The following is a 20,053-nucleotide window of genomic DNA, read 5'->3' as shown; positions in this document are numbered from 1 at the left end:
CAGAGAGTCCTTGGCCGTCTGGGAAAGGGAGACTTTCCTGTCCAGGGAAGTTGACTTCCCGTCCCATTGGCGGAGAATGTCCCATTGAAGTGGGCGCAGATGAAACTGCGCAAACGGGACTGCCTCCATTGCTGCCACCATCTTCCCTAGGAAGTGCATGAGGCGCCTTAAGGAGTGCGACTGACCATGAAGGAGAGACTGTACCCCTGTCTGTAGTGACCGCTGCTTGTCCAGCGGAAGCTTCACTATCGCTGAGAGAGTATGAAACTCCATGCCAAGATACGTTAGTGATTGAGTCGGTGACAGATTTGACTTTGAAAAATTGATGATCCACCCGAAAGTCTGGAGAGTCTCCAGCGCAACATTCAGGCTGTGTTGGCATGCCTCTTGAGAGGGTGCTTTGACAAGTAGATCGTCCAAGTAAGGGATCACCGAGTGTCCCTGGGAGTGCAAGACTGCTACCACTGCCGCCATGACCTTGGTGAAAACCCGTGGGGCTGTCGCCAGACCAAATGGCAGAGCTACGAACTGGAGATGTTCGTGTCCTATCACGAAACGTAGAAAACGTTGGTGCTCTGTAGCAATCGGCACGTGGAGATAAGCATCTTTGATGTCTATTGATGCAAGGAAATCTCCTTGAGACATTGAGGCAATGACGGAGCGGAGGGATTCCATCCGGAACCGCCTGGCGTTCACATGCTTGTTGAGCAGCTTTAGGTCCAGAACAGGACGGAACGAGCCGTCCTTTTTTGGAACCACAAAGAGATTGGAGTAAAAATCTTGCCCTTGTTCCTGAAGAGGAACAGGGATCACCACTCCTTCTGCTCTTAGTGAGCCCACCGTCTGCAGAAGGGCATCTGCTCGGTCGGGATGTGGGGAAGTTCTGAAGAACCGAGGCGGAGGACGAGAACTGAACTCTATCCTGTACCCGTGAGACAAAATGTCTGTTACCCACCGGTCCTTGACCTGTAGCAGCCAAATGTCGCAAAAGCGGGAGAGCCTGCCACCGACCGAGGATGCGGAGGGAGGAGGCCGAAAGTCATGAGGCAGCCGCCTTGGAAGCGGTTCCTCCGGTTGCTTTCTTGGGGCGTAAATGAGCCCGCCAGGAATCTTAGCCCCTTTGCTCCTTCTGAGTCCCTTTGGACGAGGAGAATTGGGCCTTGCCGGAGCCTCGAAAGGACCGAAACCTCGACTGCCACCTCCTTTGTTGAGGTTTGCTTGATCTGGGCTGGGGTAAGGAGGAGTCTTTACCCTTGGACTGTTTAATGATTTCAGCCAATTGCTCACCAAACAGTCTGTCTACAGATAGTGGCAAGCTGGTTAAACATTTTTTGGAAGCAGAATCCGCTTTCCATTCCTTTAACCACAAGGCTCTGCGCAAAACCACAGAGTTGGCAGACGCCATTGAGGTACGGCTCGTAGAGTCCAGGACAGCATTGATAGCATAGGTCGCAAACGCAGACATTTGCGAAATTAAGGACTCCACTTGCGGCACTGCTGGACGTATGATAGAGTCCACCTGTGCCAGACCAGCTGAAATAGCTTGGAGTGCCCACACGGCCGCGAATGCTGGAGCAAACGACGCGCCGATAGCTTCATAGACAGATTTCAACCAAAGGTCCATCTGTCTGTCATTGGCATCTTTAAGTGAAGCCCCATCTTCCACTGCAACTATGGATCTAGCCGCAAGCCTGGAGATTGGGGGGTCCACCTTTGGACACTGGGTCCAGCGTTTGACCACGTCAGGGGGAAAGGGATAACGTGCATCCTTAAGACGTTTGGAGAAACGCTTGTCTGGATAAGCATGGTGTTTCTGGACTGATTCTCTGAAGTCAGCGTGGTCCAGAAAAGTACTCAGTTTACGCTTGGGATACCTGAAATGGAACTTCTCCTGCTGTGCAGCTGCCTCTTCTGCTGAAGGGGCTGGGGGAGAAATATCCAACAGTCTATTGATGGCCGCTATAAGGTCATTTACCATGGCGTCACCATCAGGAGTATCCAGATTGAGAGCGGTCTCAGGATTAGACTCCTGATCACCCTCCTCTGTCTCATCATGCAGAGACTCTTCTCGCTGAGACCCTGATCCGCGTGATGACGTGGAGGGTCTCTCCCAGCGAGCTCGCTTAGGCTGCCTGGGACTGTCATCTGAGTCAGAGCCTTCAGCCTGAGATGCCTGGGACCCCCTTGAAGCACGGATTAACTCCAACTGAGGGGGACCGGGGAACATTGACGCAGCAGTGTCCATGGTCTGAGTAACTGGCCTGGCCTGCAAGGTCTCTAGGATTTTTGTCATAGTGACAGACATCTTGTCAGCAAAAACTGCAAACTCTGTCCCCGTCACCGGGACAGGGTTCACCGGTGACTCTGCCTGGGCCACTACCACCATAGACTCCGGCTGACGAAGTGGCACAGGGACCGAACATTGCACACAATGGGGGTCATTGGAACCTGCCGGTAGATCAGCCCCACAAGCGGCACAAGCAGCGTATACAGCCTGTGTCTTGGCACCCTTGCGTTTTGCGGGTGACATGTTGTCGTCTCCTCAGAGCAATATAGGGTATACAGCCAAGAAGCGACCTTACAGTGCAATATATATATATATATGGTATAGAGAAAAAAATACACCAATATAACACTGTGGCACTAGTGGGGCCAGCACTAATGTGCTGCTTACCGCCCGCTTAATGCGGGTGTGTGGTCGCCAGAAATCCCTTGTCTGGGTCTCCCAGAGCCTGTGTCCGTTCTCCAGCCAGACTGCATGCAGGAATGGCTGCCGGCGTCCTGTGGAGAGGGGCGGGCCCTGGGTGTGTCCAGACGAAAAGCGGGAAACTTGCGTCCCACTGTGCCTAGTGAGAGGGCTGGAGTATGTAAATAAGACTCCAGCCCTCGGCGCTGACTATAGAACAGCGTCTCTCCCTTTCCCTGATTGACAGGGTGGGGGCGGGAACGAAGCGGAGCTAGGCCGCAAAAGCCGGGGACTAGATTTATAAGCGCCGCCGTCGTAAAAGCACGGTCGGCGCTAAGTCCGCGGCGCACCACAAGTCTCAGCCGCGCCGCCGCTCCAGGGGCGGCCGGCGCGGCAGTCCCCAACACATAAAGTCCCTCAGAGAAACTGCAGTGACTGTAACCCCAGCGCGCAGCGCTACTGTCCCCGGCGCACTAGCACACCCAGCAAGTCTGGAGTGTGCGCGGCCTGTCCATACGGGGACACAGAGTACCTGAATGTTGCAGGGCCTTGTCCCTGAACGGTACCCAGCTCCGTATCCAGCAGGTTCTACGGGTCTGTGGATGGAGCCCGGCCTCAGGGCTTGGGGGCCGGTAAGATCCCACTTCCTCAGAGCCCCTCAGGGGGATGGGGAAGGAAAGCAGCATGTGGGCTCCAGCCTCCGTACCCACAATGGGTACCTCAACCTTAACAAACACCGCCAATAGGAATGGGGTGAGAAGGGAGCATGCTGGGGGCCCTAGTATGGGCCCTCTTTTCTTCCATCCGATATAGTCAGCAGCTACTGCTGACTAATGGAGCTATGCGTGGATGTCTGACCTCCTTCGCACAAAGCTTGAAAACTGAGCAGCCCGTGATCCCACGGGGGGTGTATAGCCAGAAGGGGAGGGGCCTTACACTTTTTAGTGTAATGCTTTGTGTGGCCTCCGGAGGCAGTGCTATACACCCAATCGTCTGGGTCTCCCAATGGAGCGCCGAAGAAAGAGAATTTTGTTTACTTACCGTAAATTCTTTTTCTTATAGTTCCGTATTGGGAGACCCAGACATTGGGTGTATAGCTTCTGCCTCTGGAGGACACACAAAGTACTACACTAAAAAGTGTAGCTGCTCCCTCTGAGCATATACACCCCCTGGATAACCAAATATAGCCAGTTTAGTGCAAAAGCTGAAGGAGAATAGCCACCCACAAGTAGAGATAGAGCAAGAACCGGAACAACCGGAGCCTCTGTCTACAATAACAGCCGGTGATAACACGCGGAACAAGAAACTGCCAACAGGCAACAGGGAGGGTGCTGGGTCTCCCAATACGGAACTATAAGAAAAAGAATTTACGGTAAGTAAACAAAATTCTCTTTTTCTTTATCGTTCCTATGGGAGACCCAGACATTGGGACGTCTCAAAGCAGTCCATGGGTGGGAATAAACAGAAAACTGAGAAGTAGGCAGAACCTAACTTCACAAATGGGCGACAGCCGCCTGAAGGGTGCGTCTGCCCAAGCTCGCATCTGCCGAAGCATGAGCATGCACTTGGTAGTGCTTCGAAAAGGTATGCAGACTAGTCCAAGTGGCAGCCTGACAGACCTGCTGAGCCGTAGCCTGGTGCCTGAAAGCCCAAGAGGCACCGACAGCTCTGGTCGAGTGTGCCTTGATCCCCGGCGGGGGAGGCACCTGAGTACACTGGTAGGCATCGAAAATGGCCGACCTAATCCAACGAGCTAAGGTCGGCTTAGAAGCCGAGAGGCCCTTACGCCGACCTGTGGTCAGCACAAAAAGAGAGGTGCACCGCCTAAGAACAGCGGTGCGAGACACATAGATCCGGAGCGCCCGCACCAGATCCAGAGTATGCAACGCTTTTTCAAAGCGATGAACAGGAGCCGGACAAAAGGAAGGCAGGGAAATGTCCTGGTTAAGGTGGAAAGGAGAAACCACCTTAGGGAGAAAGTCCGGAGTCGGACGGAGAACCACCTTGTCTTGATGAAAAACCAAAAAAGGTGACTCCGAAGAGAGCGCAGCCAAATCAGAGACTCTCCTGAGGGAAGTTATGGCCACTAGAAAGACCACTTTCTGTGAAAGACGAGACAAAGAAACCTCCCTAAGAGGCTCAAAGGGGGGTTTCTGCAAAGCCGTAAGGACCAGATTGAGGTCCCAGGGATCCAAGGGCCGCCGGTAAGGCGGAATGATGTGAGACGCGCCCTGCATGAAGGTGCGCACCTGAGCCAGCCGGGCAATACGCCGCTGGAACAACACTGACAGAGCCGAGACTTGTCCCTTGAGGGAATTGAGGGATAGTCCTAGCTGCAGACCGGACTGTAGAAAGGACAGGAGTGTCGGCAAGGAAAAAGGCCAAGGAGCATGGCCGGAAGAGCGACACCAGGACAGGAAAATTCTCCAGGTCCTGTGATAGATTTTGGCCGAGGAAGACTTCCGAGCCCGAGTCATAGTGGAGATGACTTCAGGAGGAATACCAGAAGTCGTCAAGATCCAGGACTCAAGAGCCACGCCGTCAATCTGAGAGCCGCAGAATTCTGGCGGAAAAACTGACCTTGTGAGAGAAGGTCTGGACGGTCCGGGAGATGCCACGGCACCTCTATGGACAGATGGAGCAGGTCTGGGTACCAAGCTCGCCTGGGCCAGTCCGGAGCAATGAGGATGACCCGACGGCCCTCCATTCTGATCTTGCGCAGGACTCTGGGCAAGAGAGCTAGAGGGGGAAACACTTAGGACAAACGAAACTGGGACCAATCTTGAACCAGAGCGTCCGCTGCAAAGGCCTGAGGATCGTGGGAGCGAGCCACGTAAACCGGAACCTTGTTGTTGTGCCGGGATGCCATTAGATCCACTTCCGGAGTGCCCCACTTGCGGCAGATTGACCGAAACACTGCCGGATGCAGGGACCACTCGCCGCTGTCCACGGTTTGACGGCTGAGATAATCTGCTTCCCAGTTTTCCACGCCTGGGATGTGGACTTGGAGTCCTCCGTCCACTGAAGGATGCGTTGAACCTCCAACATTGCCAGGCGGCTGCGTGTCCCGCCCTGGTGATTGATGTAGGCAACCGCTGTCGCGTTGTCTGACTGGACTCGGATGTGCTTGCCCGCCAACAGGTGGTGAAAGGCTAAGAGAGCTAGAAGCACAGCTCTGGTTTCCAGCACATTGATCGAGAGGGCTGATTCGGACGGAGTCCAAGTGCCCTGCGCTCTGTGGTGGAGATATACCGCTCCCCAGCCGGAAAGACTGGCATCCGTGGTGAGGATCACCCAGGACGGGGCCAGGAAGGAGCATCCCTGAGACAGAGAGAGGGGCCGAAGCCACCACTGAAGGGAGCCCCTGGTCTGTGGCGACAGAGCCACTAACCTGTGCAAGGAGGAAGTCCGCCTGTCCCAACAGCGGAGAATGTCCAGCTGCAGAGAACGCAGATGGAACTGGGCAAAGGGAACCGCCTCCATTGACGCCACCATCTGACCCAGCACCTGCATTAGGTGCCTGATGGAATAAGCAGGGCCTCAGCAAAGAGCGCACCGCCAGATGGAGGGACTGCTGTTTGACTAAGGGCAGCTTCACAAGTGCCGGCAGAGTCTCGAATTGCATCCCTAGGTACGTGAGCTTCTGGGTCGGAGTCAGAGTGGATTTGGGCAGATTGACAAGCCACCCGAATTGGGCTAGAGTGGCGAGAGTGAGCGAGACACTCCGCTGACAGTCTGCGCTGGATGAAGCCTTGACTAGAAGGTCGTCCAGGTAAGGAATCACTGCCAACCCCTGGAGGTGCAGAACCGCAATCACTGCTGCCATGACCTTGGTGAATACTCGAGGGGCCGTGGCTAACCCGAAGGGGAGAGCCACGAATTGGAAATGTTCCTCTCCGATTGCAAAACGTAGCCAACGCTGGTGTGAAACTGCAATTGGCACATGCAGATAGGCCTCTCTGATGTCGATGGATGCCAGGAAATCCCCTTGGGTCATTGAGGCAATGACTGATCGCAGAGACTCCATGCGAAAATAACGCACCTGAACATGCTTGTTGAGAAGCTTGAGATCCAGGATGGGCCGGAAGGAACCGTCCTTTTTGGGGACTAGGAAGAGATTTGAGTAGAAACCTCTGAACCGTTCCCGAGCGGGAACCGGTACAATTACTCCGTTTGCCTGCAAGGATGCCACGGCCTGAGAGAAGGCGGCGGCCTTGGAGCAGGGGGGAGTTGACAGAAAAAATCTGTTTGGGGGGCTGGAAGAGAATTCGATCCTGTAGCCGTGGGAGATGATATCCCGTACCCACTGATCGGAGACGTGTTGAAACCACACGTCGCCAAAGTGGGAGAGCCTGCCACCGACCAAGGACGTTGCTGGCGCGGCCAGATAGTCAAGAGGAGGCTGCCTTAGTGGCAGCAGCTCCTGCGGTCTTCTGAGGACGCGGCTTCGTGCGCCAGTTGGGATTTTGGTCCTTGGCTGAGTTAGTGGACGAGGCCGAGGGCTTAGAGGATGACCAGTTGGAGGAACGAAACCTCGACTGGTTCCTACCCTGGGCAGGTTTCCTGGTTTTAGTTTGTGGCATGGAAGTACTCTTCCCGCCAGTAGCTTCCTTAATAATTTCATCCAGTTGTTCGCCGAATAGCCTGGATCCCGCAAAAGGGAGCCCAGCAAGGTACTTCTTTGAAGAAGCATCTGCCTTCCACTCTCGAAGCCACAAGATCCTGCGGATAGCGAGGGAATTAGCTGAAGCCACCGCAGTACGGTGAGAAGCCTCCAGCATGGCAGACATGGCATAGGATGAAAAAGCTGAAGCTTGGGACGTTAAGGCAACCATTTCGGGCATAGATTCCCTGGAGAGGGAATGCATCTCCTCTAGAGAAGCAGAGATGGCCTTGAGAGCCCACACTGCTGCAAAAGATGGGGAGAACGAGGCCCCAGCCGCCTCATATACAGATTTGGCCAGAAGGTCAACCTGGCGGTCAGTGGCATCCTTAAGAGAGGTGCCATCAGCCACTGATACAACGGTCCGGGCTGAGAGTCTAGACACCGGAGGGTCTACCTTTGGGGACTGAGCCCACTCCTTGACCACCTCAGGTGGAAAGGGAAAACGGTCATCAGAACCGCGCTTTGGGAAGCGTTTGTCAGGACAGGCCCTAGGCTTGGTCACAGTGGCCTGAAAACTGGAGTGGTTAAAGAACACACTCCTTGTTCTCTTAGGCAAGGTAAACTGGTGCTTTTCTGCCAGAGAGGGTTGCTCCTCTGATACTGGCGGATTGAGGTCCAGTACAGAATTAATGGACGCAATCAAATCACTAACATCTGCGTCACTTTCGGACAGATCAATGGGGCACATGAAGGTAGCGTCCGAGCCCCCAGTAAAGGCATCCTCCTCGTCCTGCGAGTCAGCTCGTGAATCAGAGCCGCGGGACGAGGAAGGAGAGGGGACCCTGCGTCTCCTTTTAGGAGGACGGGGTCTGGGACCAGATGAAGAATCCTCTGTGAGCTCCGCTGAGAGAGCCCTAGCAGCAGAGGCGCCCTGAGAAGGGGGCTGATGCATGTTCAGCAAAGTCCGGGACAGCTGTTCTATGGAGTCGGCAAAAGACTAGGAGATTGACCTAGAGAAGGATTCTACCCAAGCCGGGGGTTCAGCCACCGGAGCCGGAGCAGCCGGAGGGACCACTGTGGGTGCGATTCCAGGCTGGGGCATTGCCAGGTTAGAGCAGGCATCACAATGTGGATATGTGCTCGGTTCAGGCAGCACGAGCTTGCATGCAGTGCATATTGCATACAGCCTTGCTCCTCGTGTGAGACATGCTGCTGAAGTGGGGGCTCTGAGCCAGAATGACCCCCAGAGAGTATATAAGCAGGTCCACAACCGGAGGTTGTGGCTTACCAGACCGTTTGTGTGCCCTCCAGATCCCACAGCCCGGACCCCCAGACGGATTAGCAGGGATGCTGCAGCCGGTGCCGATCGCTGTGAGAATGCTGATAAAATGGCGCCGGAGCGAGGAGAGGGGGCGGGGCCTACTCTGAGAACGGGATCTGGAGGGCCAAGGAGATTTACAGGGGAGGGGACATTTACTCAGAGAGGAGTGTCCCTCCCCTGTGCAGAACGGCCGCTGGGCGGAGCCGCACTGTCCCTCTGCATGATTGACATGCAGGGGCAGTGAAATCGAAACTAGGCCTCAGGCGAAGCCGGGGCCTAAATTTAAGCGATGCGGCCGGCGCGCAGGCACCATCGGCGCGGTTCTCAGGAGACAACCAGAGAACCGGCCGGAAATGTCAGAACAGATACACAGCACACTCTCCCCAACAATAAAGTACAAGGGACCCCCCGAAAATAGACGTCTCAGATACTTAGCTTGTGAGACGCAGGGTTTCAAGTCCCTGGGGATGAGTGCTCCGTCCGGCAGGATCCTGAAGGGCTGCGGATGGAGACCGGCCTCCTGCAAAGCAGGGAGAACCGTGCTGGCTCCCACTTCAAGCCAGAGCCCGAGGGATGGTGAAGGAGCGCGGCATGTAAGGCTCCAGCCCTGGAATAACCTTAACAACACCGCCGACACAGTGGGGTGAGAAGGGACATGCCGGGAGTCCAGGCTTGGACCCGCTTTTCTTCAAAAACTTTCCAAAATGAAAAATCAGATGAGAATGCATGTGTGGATGTATGCCTCCTGAACACAAAGCATTGAACTGGCTATATTTGGTTATCCAGGGGGTGTATATGCTCAGAGGGAGGAGCTACACTTTTTAGTGTAGTACTTTGTGTGTCCTCCGGAGGCAGAAGCTATACACCCAATGTCTGGGTCTCCCATAGGAACGATAAAGAAACCTAATTTTAGGGAGTCTGTCATTCCTATAGCTCAGTTTCAGCTAACCAGTCATATAGGGGTCCTATTATAATCACAAGTGAGCAGACTTTGATATGTGATCAAGAGGCGAGCGCACAAAGCGACGGGGGGGCAGGGGACGGGCGCACAAGGCGACTGGGTAGCAGAAGACGAGCGCACAATGCGTCGGGGGGCAGGGGACGAGCGCACAAAGCGACGGGGGGCAGGGGACGAGCACACAAGGCGACAGGAGACGAGCGCACAAGGCGACAGGAGACGAGCGCACAAGGCGACAGGAGACGAGCGCACAAGGCGACAGGAGACGAGCGCACAAGGCGACAGGAGACGAGCGCACAAGGCGACAGGAGACGAGCGCACAAGGCGACAGGAGACGAGCGCACAAGGCGACAGGAGACGAGCGCACAAGGCGACAGGAGACGAGCGCACAAGGCGACAGGAGACGAGCGCACAAGGCGACAGGAGACGAGCGCACAAGGCGACAGGAGACGAGCGCACAAGGCGACAGGAGACGAGCGCACAAGGCGACAGGAGACGAGCGCACAAGGCGACAGGAGACTAGCGCACAAGGCGACAGGAGACTAGCGCACAAGGCGACAGGAGACTAGCGCACAAGGCGACAGGAGACGAGCGCACAAGGCGACAGGAGACGAGCGCACAAGGCGACAGGAGACGAGCGCACAAGGCGACAGGAGACGAGCGCACAAGGCGACAGGAGACGAGCGCACAAGGCGACAGGAGACGAGCGCACAAGGCGACAGGAGACGAGCGCACAAGGCGACAGGAGACGAGCGCACAAGGCGACAGGAGACGAGCGCACAAGGCGACAGGAGACGAGCGCACAAGGCGACAGGAGACGAGCGCACAAGGCGACAGGAGACGAGCGCACAAGGCGACAGGAGACGAGCGCACAAGGCGACAGGAGACGAGCGCACAAGGCGACAGGAGACGAGCGCACAAGGCGACAGGAGACGAGCGCACAAGGCGACAGGAGACGAGCGCACAAGGCGACAGGAGACGAGCGCACAAGGCGACAGGAGACGAGCGCACAAGGCGACAGGAGACGAGCGCACAAGGTGACAGGAGACGAGCGCACAAGGTGACATGGGGGGGCAGGAGAGGAGCACACAAAGCAATAAGGGTGCAGGAGATGAACGCACATGAGCGCACAAAAAGGCAGGGGGCATGAGGCGGGCACACACAGCACCGGGGGGCTAGGAAGTGAGCCCACACAGCAACAGGGGTGCAGTAGATATGCGCACACAGAAGCAGGAGGCGGGCGCACAAAGCAACAGGGGGACAGGAGGCGGACGCACACAGCGACTGAGGCAGGAGTGGGGCAGGAGGCGGACGCACACATCGATAGGGGGCAGGAGACAAGCACACAGCAACAAGGGGGCCAATAGGTAAGTGCACACAGTGACAGGAGGGTAGGAGATGAGCGCACACCGCGGCATGGGGCCAGGAGCCCAGCAAACAAAAATATGCTCTAAATAAAAAGGCCCATATCTATGGAGTCGTAAAACAGGTTGAAAAAAAGAAGAGAGAAAAAAAACCCCACTGCATGCTAAGGGGAACAACGGGATCAAAATGAGAAAAAGTACGGATCCCTTTTGACCGAGTGACAGATCCTCTTTAAACCATTTACGGTCCTTTAGTAGTGAAATCGTCAGATCACTGCTCTATTACAGTGTGTCTTTCCCAGTGACGTTACCTGTGTCTCAGCTTTTCTCTCGTTTCAAACTCAAATGGTATCTCTTCTCCGGGGGGCACTTCTCTCCACTGACTCACATTGTGAGCGTCATCCAGGAAATTTCTGTCACCATCTGACACAACTTCTGGGCTCCCACTATGTGACAAAGCCGCCCTGCAGAAAGGCAGAATGCAAATGTGATTCTATGTTTTCAACAACATTTACAATCCAGGTCACTTAGGATTTAACCATTACCAAAATTGGACATGATCGTATGTACAATGCCGCCTGCCTGTGTGTATAGAGCGAGCTCAGGATCTGAGCTTGAACTAAAACCACCAAATATCAGCTGTGTTCCACAGTCAGCTTCTACCTGTTATATTAGTGAGTGGAGCTAAGCCCTGATCACTGCTGGTAACCACTGAATGCAGCGGTCAATCAATCACTGATACGGTCTGAGGGTCTCGCCTTTCCTTGTGAGGTGCCGATGGGTTGCCATGTCAGTTGGGGATCCGCAATGACTTTATTGCTGAGAAGTCCAGTCATAGGGTGGGCTTCATGGAAGAGTATGATATCCTCTATAAACTGGAAAACCACAGCCCCCCAATAGGGATGAAATATAAGGTAAAAAAATAAAATTGTTTAAAAAAATAAAATGAAAATTAAACATATTTAGAATCCCCACATCCGTAAAAGTCCCCTCTAAAATTTATAAAATTTTATTAATTTATGCAGTAAAAGTCATAAGGAGAAAAATAACGAAACTCTGCCAACACAAAATTCAATAAGAAAATATAAAAAAACTTGTCAAACAAAAAAAAAGAAACTAGCCCACACACAGAGAAGATTTTCTGTACTCACTGTAAAATCTCCTTATTGGGGGACACAGGATCAGGAGTGTATGAACACAAAAGGCGAGTGCTGTGTCCCCAAATGAAGGCTGCAAAAAATAAAGATTTTACGATGAGTACCCAAAATCTTCTTTTCTCTATTGATTCATTGGTGTACACCGGAGACCAGGAATTGCTTTAGGATGTCCCATAAGGGTGGGAACAGGATAGTACCCTCAAGTCTGAGCTCATACCATGGCAGCTTGTAAGACCCTTCTACAAAGGCTTGCATCAGACCACGCGTAGTTGTGAATCTTGTGAAGGTAATAATGGAAAACCAGGTAGCAGCCTTCCTTAACTGTGAGACGGGCCTGGTGCCAGACAGCTCAGGAAGTCCCCACCATGTGAGTGGAGTGAGCTGTGACCTTGAGTGGACGCACTCTGTCCTTTTCCAGTAAGCTTCCAAGATGGCAGTCCAGATCCAGAGGGCAATGGTGGATCTGGAGGTGAGAAGTCCTTTGCGATGACAGCAAAGTCCATTCGCCTGAAGGAAGCCATCCTGACGATGCAGAGGTGAAGTGCTCTCATGTGGTCCAGATTATAGAGCGACCATTCCCAAGGATGAGCAGGAGATGGACAGAACGAAGGTAGCATAATGTCTTCGTTAAGGTAAAAGGAAGAAAAGAGCAACCAGAAGCAAAACCACCTTGTCCAGATTGAAGACCAGATAGACTCTCAACGTGTAGCTGTTTATTTGTTAGAATATACTGTATGTCATGTTCAGTTTGCACCTGTTCACATTTGTCTGTTAGGAAGTGCAGTCAGTAATCTCATTTTAGATTATAGGGTCATGCCTTCTGACTGGGCACTCTTTTCCACCAGTTTAATGCAATTTTTAATATTCTATAATCAGGTTCTTGCCCGCCTGTAAATATGTAGGCTTTTCAGTCCAGGTAGAGGCATTTAGGTAGGGACACAGCAAAAACTGGCCTTTTGATGCGCTAAGTGTCTCAATTTCTAAATGTATTTCCTTAGCAGTAATGCACATCCAAATTCCTATATTCAGTGTTTGCATACCTTACTGTCTCATAGTGCCGCTGTATATTTGTTAAGAGTATATTTCATGTTCAGTATGCAACTGTTCACACTTGTCTGTTAGGAAGTAGTGTCAATTTTCTAACTTCAGATAGGGGGAGCGTCAGAAAAGGGCCGCAAGTTTGGAAACTCGTTGATTGAAGTAATGGCTATCAAGAAGGAAACTTTCCAGGAAGGAAAAAAAAATGAAACGTCACGTAGAGGTTCAATGGGGGGCCTCTGAAGGATGTTTAGAACAAGGTTAAGGTCCAGAATCTGCGACTCCTTAAAGGAAGGTTTTGAAATGCGGATGAGACACACATCTTCTCTGAAAGAGTATGAAAAGGGCCGAGACCTCACCCTGGACAGGCCAAAATCAAAACCTGACTGCAGGAAGGACAGCAGAGAAGGTAAGGAGAAGACCATGGGAGTGGTCTGATTGATTTCATACCAGCGGAAGAAGGCCTTCCATGTGCGATGGAATATGCGTGAGGAAGAAGGCTTTCTCCCCTTGATCATGGTCTGGATGACCTGATCGGAGAGACCAGAGGATTTCAAAACTGTGGCTTCCAGAGAAATTACATTAAATTGAGAGACTGAGAAGACAGTAGAAGAGGAAACCCTGGGAAAGGAGATCCAGAAGGCCTGGGAGTCTCCACAGGACGTCCATGAAGAAGAGGACCAGCTCTATATACCAAAAACTTCAGGGCCAATCCGGCGCCCCAAGAATGATGGGTACTACTTTCACCTTGATCTTCTTTATCAGCCTAGGGATCAGTGGTTGAGCAGGATACCGATATGAAAGGAAGAACTGGGATGAGTTAATTGCCAGAGCGTCAAAGTCAATCGCAAGAGGATCGCGAGATTTGGACACGAACTGGCGAACCTTGTGGTTCAATCTGGACGCTAATAGACTTACATCGGTTGTCCCCATCTGACTCAGATCTGTTTGAAGATTGACAGATTCGGCGACTATTTTCCAACGGCAAGACCCTCTGGGTTGAGAAAGTCAGCAGCCTAGTTGTCCACTCAGGGAATGTGAACTGCTGAGATTGCTGGTACATTCCATACAGTCCATGAAAGATCTGAGAAAGTTCTGACATCACTGGAAGGCTTCGAGTTCCTCCTTGGTGGTGGATGTATGCAACGGCTGTGGCGTTATCGGATTGGATTCAAAACGGACGACCGAAGAGAAGCTCCTGCTATTGAAGAAGAGCTAGAAGGAATTCGCTGAGCTCCTGGATGTTGACAGAAAGGCGATTCCTAGGCTTTCCATCGTTCTTATACTATAAGATTCTGGAAGACTGCTTTTCAGTCGAGAAGACTGGCATCTGTTGTTACGATCTTCCATCCAATTGGCCAGAAAGATCTTCTGAGGAGAATGGGGGGGGGGGGGAATTGACTCCACAATTCCAAGGATTTCTTGATCAGGAAAGGAAGTATAGTACTACTGGCTGGTCCAGGGAGTGAGTGGACTTGTCCCATCTTGATGGGAGAAAAAGCTGAAGAGGGTCAAGTGTGGAACTGAGTAAATGGGACTCCATTCATTTCGGCTATCCATCTTTTCTTCGGGCAGGAAGACTCTTGTGTGTGCAATGTCAAGCATTCTTAGGTAAACAATGTGTTGGGCCGGGATCAGAGAGGACTTTGCTTTGTTGATGATCCATACTGACAGAAGAAATAATGTAAGGGGTGAACTGCTCAAAAACTGTTGCGACATGCTGAGGGAGGTGGTGTCCCGATTGCCACGATGAAGCAGGGGCCTAAATTAAAGGGCTTGGCCAGAAATGAGAACTGTGGCAATGTAGAGAATACAGCTGGAAACAGAAAGGGTGAAAAGAAAAAAGTACACCTCAGTGCCATCTTAACAATAAATAAAGATAAGGGGACTATTTTCAGGATTATTATTGTAATTATTTATAAATAAAAATATATATTTTATTAATATATGGAGCCCCCCGAATAGACTGGGATCTAGGGAAGAGAGAACATCTCCCGAAGGCCCCGGCATTGATCTACAGAGTACACTGAGGAAGACGTTCATCAGGCGTCCCGGACTCTGTTTGTCGGGCAGTTGGAAGGTACCAGATTCATCCTTCTTTCCTGCATATCAGGCTCTGGGGGGGGGGGGGTCAAGTGGGTGGGGGTATGGAAGAAAGCACTGAATGCCAGGAAGCCCCAAACACGGTTGATTTTAGGGGGGTAAGGGTCCTGCCGGACAGACAAGAAAGATAACAGTAGTAAAGCAACCCCACACTGTGCTCTCGGCCTCTAGAGAGGGGACAACCAAGAGACTCAACTTCTTCCTGTTGCCCAATCATAAGCTTAATCGGAAAGAAAAAGGGAAATCATTAATAAAAAAAGAACACTGACACTAAGCTAAAACTGGTTAAAAACTGATTATGTGGCGATGTGGTAGGGAAAAAGGGACCATGCTGCATATATGGTGGAGCTGTGAACCCATCAGGAGATTCTGGGACTCTGTCTTTTCAATGTATAACAAGATAAGTGGTAATGATATTGCCACTACCCCACAGGTAGCCTTGTTGTCGATTCTGCCTGGATCCGTTGGGGCACAAAAATCGAGCCTTCTGCGATTTTGTCTCTCGGCAGTTCGTGTTCTGATCCCTAGACACTGGAGATTCCCGGGAGTCCCGAGCCAGGGGGACTGGTTCACGGAGATGTCTGAGCTATATAAGATTGAGAACCTGATGGCAGGAGTCAATGGTTCAATTGATAAGTTCCTCCGAGTCTGGAGCCCCTGGGTTATATGTTCATGGACTCCCCTTCGTTTGGTTCCTTATTCGAGAATGTGACTTGATGCATCCTCCCCCTTGCTGAGCTGGGGGGAAAGGATAAAAAAAACCCTCTTTCCTGCTGTCCTGCTTGTTGGTCTCTCGGAGCGACCCGAGGGGTTAGCATGAAACAAGCTCTGGCACACATTCCTCCATTCCCTGCCTATCTTTTCCTCTCACCTTTCTTCTTCCTCTTTCTCTTCACTTCTTTGGATAGCCGCCTCTCTTCTCTTCTGTTATTGTCCCCCCCCCCCTTTTTTTTGTTTCTGTGTTCCTTACATCCGTTTTTGATCCTTTCCTGTTTTCAAGTTAAGGCCCCTTTACACACTGAAAACAAAAAAGCCTGCGGAGACACCATCACATGTTTCTCAACGCTGGCAGGAAACTAGCCAGGTCTTTCACCAGGAAGGAACAACCACGGGAAGGGCAGTCTCCAGTCAAGGAGACCACCTATGCCAAACATGGTATCCATCCACAGATAGCTGTTTCGGGGTATTTGCCCCTCATCAGTGTGGAGTAGGAAACTGGCTAGTGGGAGCAATGCCTAGTAGAAGACTACATAAGCAAGGATGGTTGACCTTAGGGAGATCAACATCCAACACCGAGGAGACACCATCACGTGTTTCTCAACGCAGTGATTCTAGAGAAATGCCCCCTGGGAAATATTCACACTGATGAGGGGCAAATACCCCGAAACAGCTGTCTGTGGATGGATACCATGTTTGGCATAGGTGGTCTCTTTGACTGGAGACTGCCCTTCCTGTGGTTGTTCCTTCCCGGTGAAAGACCTGGCTAGTTTCCTGCCAGCGTTGAGAAACATGTGATGGTGTTTCCGCAGGCTTTCTTGTTTTGAATATTTCCCAGGGGGCATTGCTCTAGAATCACTGCGTTGAGAAACACGTGATGGTGTCTCCGCGGTGTTGGATGTTGATCTCCCTAAGGTCAACCACCTTTACACACTGAGACTTTCTAGCTATCCCACCAGCGATCTCGACCTGGCCGGGATCGCTAGAAAGTCTCTAACAGTCGCTGGTGAGCTGTCAAACAGGCAGATCTGGCCAACGACGCAGAAGCGATACCGACATGCAGAACGACCTCACTGGAAAGGGAACGCTAGCACGCCTATGGGCTGGGTCGCTAACGATGTCGTAACGGTGTTAAACACACCGATACATGCTACGCGGCGGGAAACAAAGGACCAAAGAATGGTCCTGAACGACTTGTAGCGATCAGCGACCTCACAGCGAGGGATAGGTCGCTGAAAAATGTCACACACTGCAATGTCGCTGGGGAGGTCGCCATTACGTCACAAAACCGGTGACGTTACAGCGATATCGCTAGCGATGTTGCAGTGTGTAAAGGGGCCTTTACATGCCTTATTCTTATTTTTGATTCCTGTACATTTAATTACAACCACATAGACACTGGGACTTACAAGAGAATAAATCTGATACACGTAAAGTTCTTTATTGTATTACACCATCTATTGTTACCTTTGCTTTCTCGACTTGTGCGGATATTGGTGTCGTAGTGGTTGATATAAAAAGATTATAAATAATGTTAATACTGTTTTGCAATATTTTGTAATCTCATGAATGTTTAATAAAAGGGATTAAACATTAAAAACGGATTATCTCCTTGCCAGTTGGTGGGTTATCCTACCAAGGAAGAGATAACTTTTTGTTCCCTATTGGCAGCAGTATATTCCATGTTTTACTGTTGTGTTCCCCAATGAAGCAATATGGAAATAAATATATTAGGGGTTTCAGAAATTAGTGACACAAACCAAATTAATGTTTCACAAATTTACAAAGTTTATTTTCACAACATAAATAACATTTTTTTTTCCCCCAAGTTTTGTATCTACATCGTTTTGACCTGGAGAATCAGGCTCCCGAGTCTTTTTTTACCATACAATGAACCCCACAAAAACAAAACCCAAAACAACAATTGAAGATTGGCATTTTTTTGCCATTGCAACAAAATTGTAATATTATTCTTATACTGGAATGTAAAGTGAATGGAGTCATTCAACACGTCAACTTGCCCTGAAATAACCAAGGAATCATATGGAGAGGTCAATGGAAAAATGAAACGCTATGGAACACTGGTGTCGAGGATGAAAAAGACAATTGCGAAAAAAAGAGAATTTTGTTTACTTACCGTAAATTCTTTTTCTTATAGTTCCGTATTGGGAGACACAGACATTGGGTGTATAGCTTCTGCCTCCGGAGGACACACAAAGTACTACACTAAAAAGTGTAGCTCCTCCCTCTGAGCTTATACACCCCCTGGAGAACCAGATCTAGCCAGTTTAGTGTTTAGTGCAAAAGCTGAAGGAGAATAGCCACCCACAAGTAAAAACAGAGCAAGAACCGGAACAACCGGAGACTCTGTCTACGACAACAGCCGGTGATAACACGCGGAACAAGAAATTGCCAACAGGCAACAGGGAGGGTGCTGGGTCTCAATACGGAACTATAAGAAAAAGAATTTACGGTAAGTAAACAAAATTCTGTTTTACTTTATCGTTCCTATGGGAGACCCAGACATTGGGACGTCTCAAAGCAGTCCATGGGTGGGAATAAACAGAAAAACTAAGAAGTAGGCGGAGCCTAACTTCACAAATGGGCGACAGCCGCCTGAAGGATGCGTCTGCCCAAGCTCGCATCTGCCGAAGCATGAGCATGCACTTGGTAGTGCTTTGAAAAGGTATGCAGGCTAGTCCAAGTGGCAGCCTGACAGACTTGTTGAGCCGTAGCCTGGTGCCTGAAAGCCCAAGAGGCACCGACAGCTCTGGTCGAGTGTGCCTTGATCCCCGGCGGGGGCACCTGAGAACACTGGTAGGCATCCGAAATGGTCGACCTAATCCAACGGGCTAAGGTCGGCTTAGAAGCAGAGAGACCCTTATGCCGACCTGTGGTTAGCACAAAAAGAGAGGTGCACCGCCTAAGAGCAGCGGTGCGAGACACATAGATCTGGAGAGCACGCACCAGATCCAGAGTATGCAACGCTTTTTCAAAGCGGTGAACCGGAGCCGGACAAAAGGAAGGCAGGGTAATGTCCTGGTTAAGGTGGAAAGGAGAGACCACCTTAGGAAGAAAGTCCGGAGTCGGACGGAGAACCACCTTGTCTTGATGAAAAACCAAAAAAGGTGACTCCGAGGAGAGCGCAGCCAAATCAGAGACTCTCCTGAGGGAAGTTATGGCCACTAGAAAGACCACTTTCTGTGAAAGACGAAACAAAGAAACCTCCCTAAGAGGCTCAAAGGGGGGTTTCTGCAAAGCCGTAAGGACCAGATTGAGGTCCCAGGGATCCAAGGGCCGCCGGTAAGGCGGAATGATGTGAGACTCGCCCTGCATGAAGGTGCGCACCTGAGCCAGCCGGGCAATACGCCGCTGGAACAGCACTGACAGAGCAGAGACTTGTCCCTTGAGAGAGTTGAGGGACAGTCCCAGCTGCAGACCGGACTGTAGAAAGGACAGAAGGGTCGGCAAGGAAAAAGGCCAAGGAGGATGGCCGGAAGAGCGACACCAGGACACGAACATTTTCCAAGTCCTGTGATAGATCTTGGCAGAGGAAGACTTACGGGCCCGAGTCATAGTGGAGATGACTTCAGGGGGGAAACCAGAAGCTGTCAAGATCCAGGACTCAAGAGCCACGCCGTCAATCTGAGAGCCGCAGAATTCTGGCGGAAAAACTGACCTTGTGAGAGAAGGTCTGGACGGTCCGGGAGATGTCACAGCACCTCTACGGACAGATGGAGCAGGTCTGGGTACCAAGCTCGCCTGGGCCAGTCCGGAGCAATGAGGATGACTCGACGGCCCTCCATTCTGATCTTGCGCAGAACTCTGGGCAAGAGAGCTAGAGGGGGAAACACGTAGGACAGACGAAACTGGGACCAGTCTTGAACCAGAGCGTCCGCGGCGAATGCCTGAGGATCGTGGGAGCGAGCCACGTAAACCGGAACCTTGTTGTTGTGACGGGATGCCATTAGGTCCACGTCCGGAGTGCCCCACTTGCGGCAGATTGACTGAAACGCTGCCGGATGAAAGGACCACTCGCCACTGTCCACGGTTTGACGGCTGAGATAATCTGCCTCCCAGTTTTCCACGCCTGGGATGTGGAC

The 20,053-nt window shown here is 51.5% G+C and overlaps 1 protein-coding gene across 1 annotated transcript in view; it reads right to left on the bottom strand.

Moving 5' to 3' along the window:
• VPS13D (vacuolar protein sorting 13 homolog D) overlaps positions 1–20,053 on the bottom strand; it is a 497,408-nt gene that overhangs the window by 220,962 nt on the left and 256,393 nt on the right. The window contains 1 exon segment of the mRNA XM_075327411.1: positions 11,247–11,399. Coding sequence (XP_075183526.1) covers positions 11,247–11,399 — 153 coding nt within the window.

This window comes from Anomaloglossus baeobatrachus, chromosome 11 (genome assembly GCF_048569485.1).
Source record: "Anomaloglossus baeobatrachus isolate aAnoBae1 chromosome 11, aAnoBae1.hap1, whole genome shotgun sequence".
Taxonomy (NCBI): domain Eukaryota; kingdom Metazoa; phylum Chordata; class Amphibia; order Anura; family Aromobatidae; genus Anomaloglossus; species Anomaloglossus baeobatrachus.
Note: the sequence above shows the minus strand (reverse complement) of the source record. Positions and strands in the feature narration are given on the sequence as shown.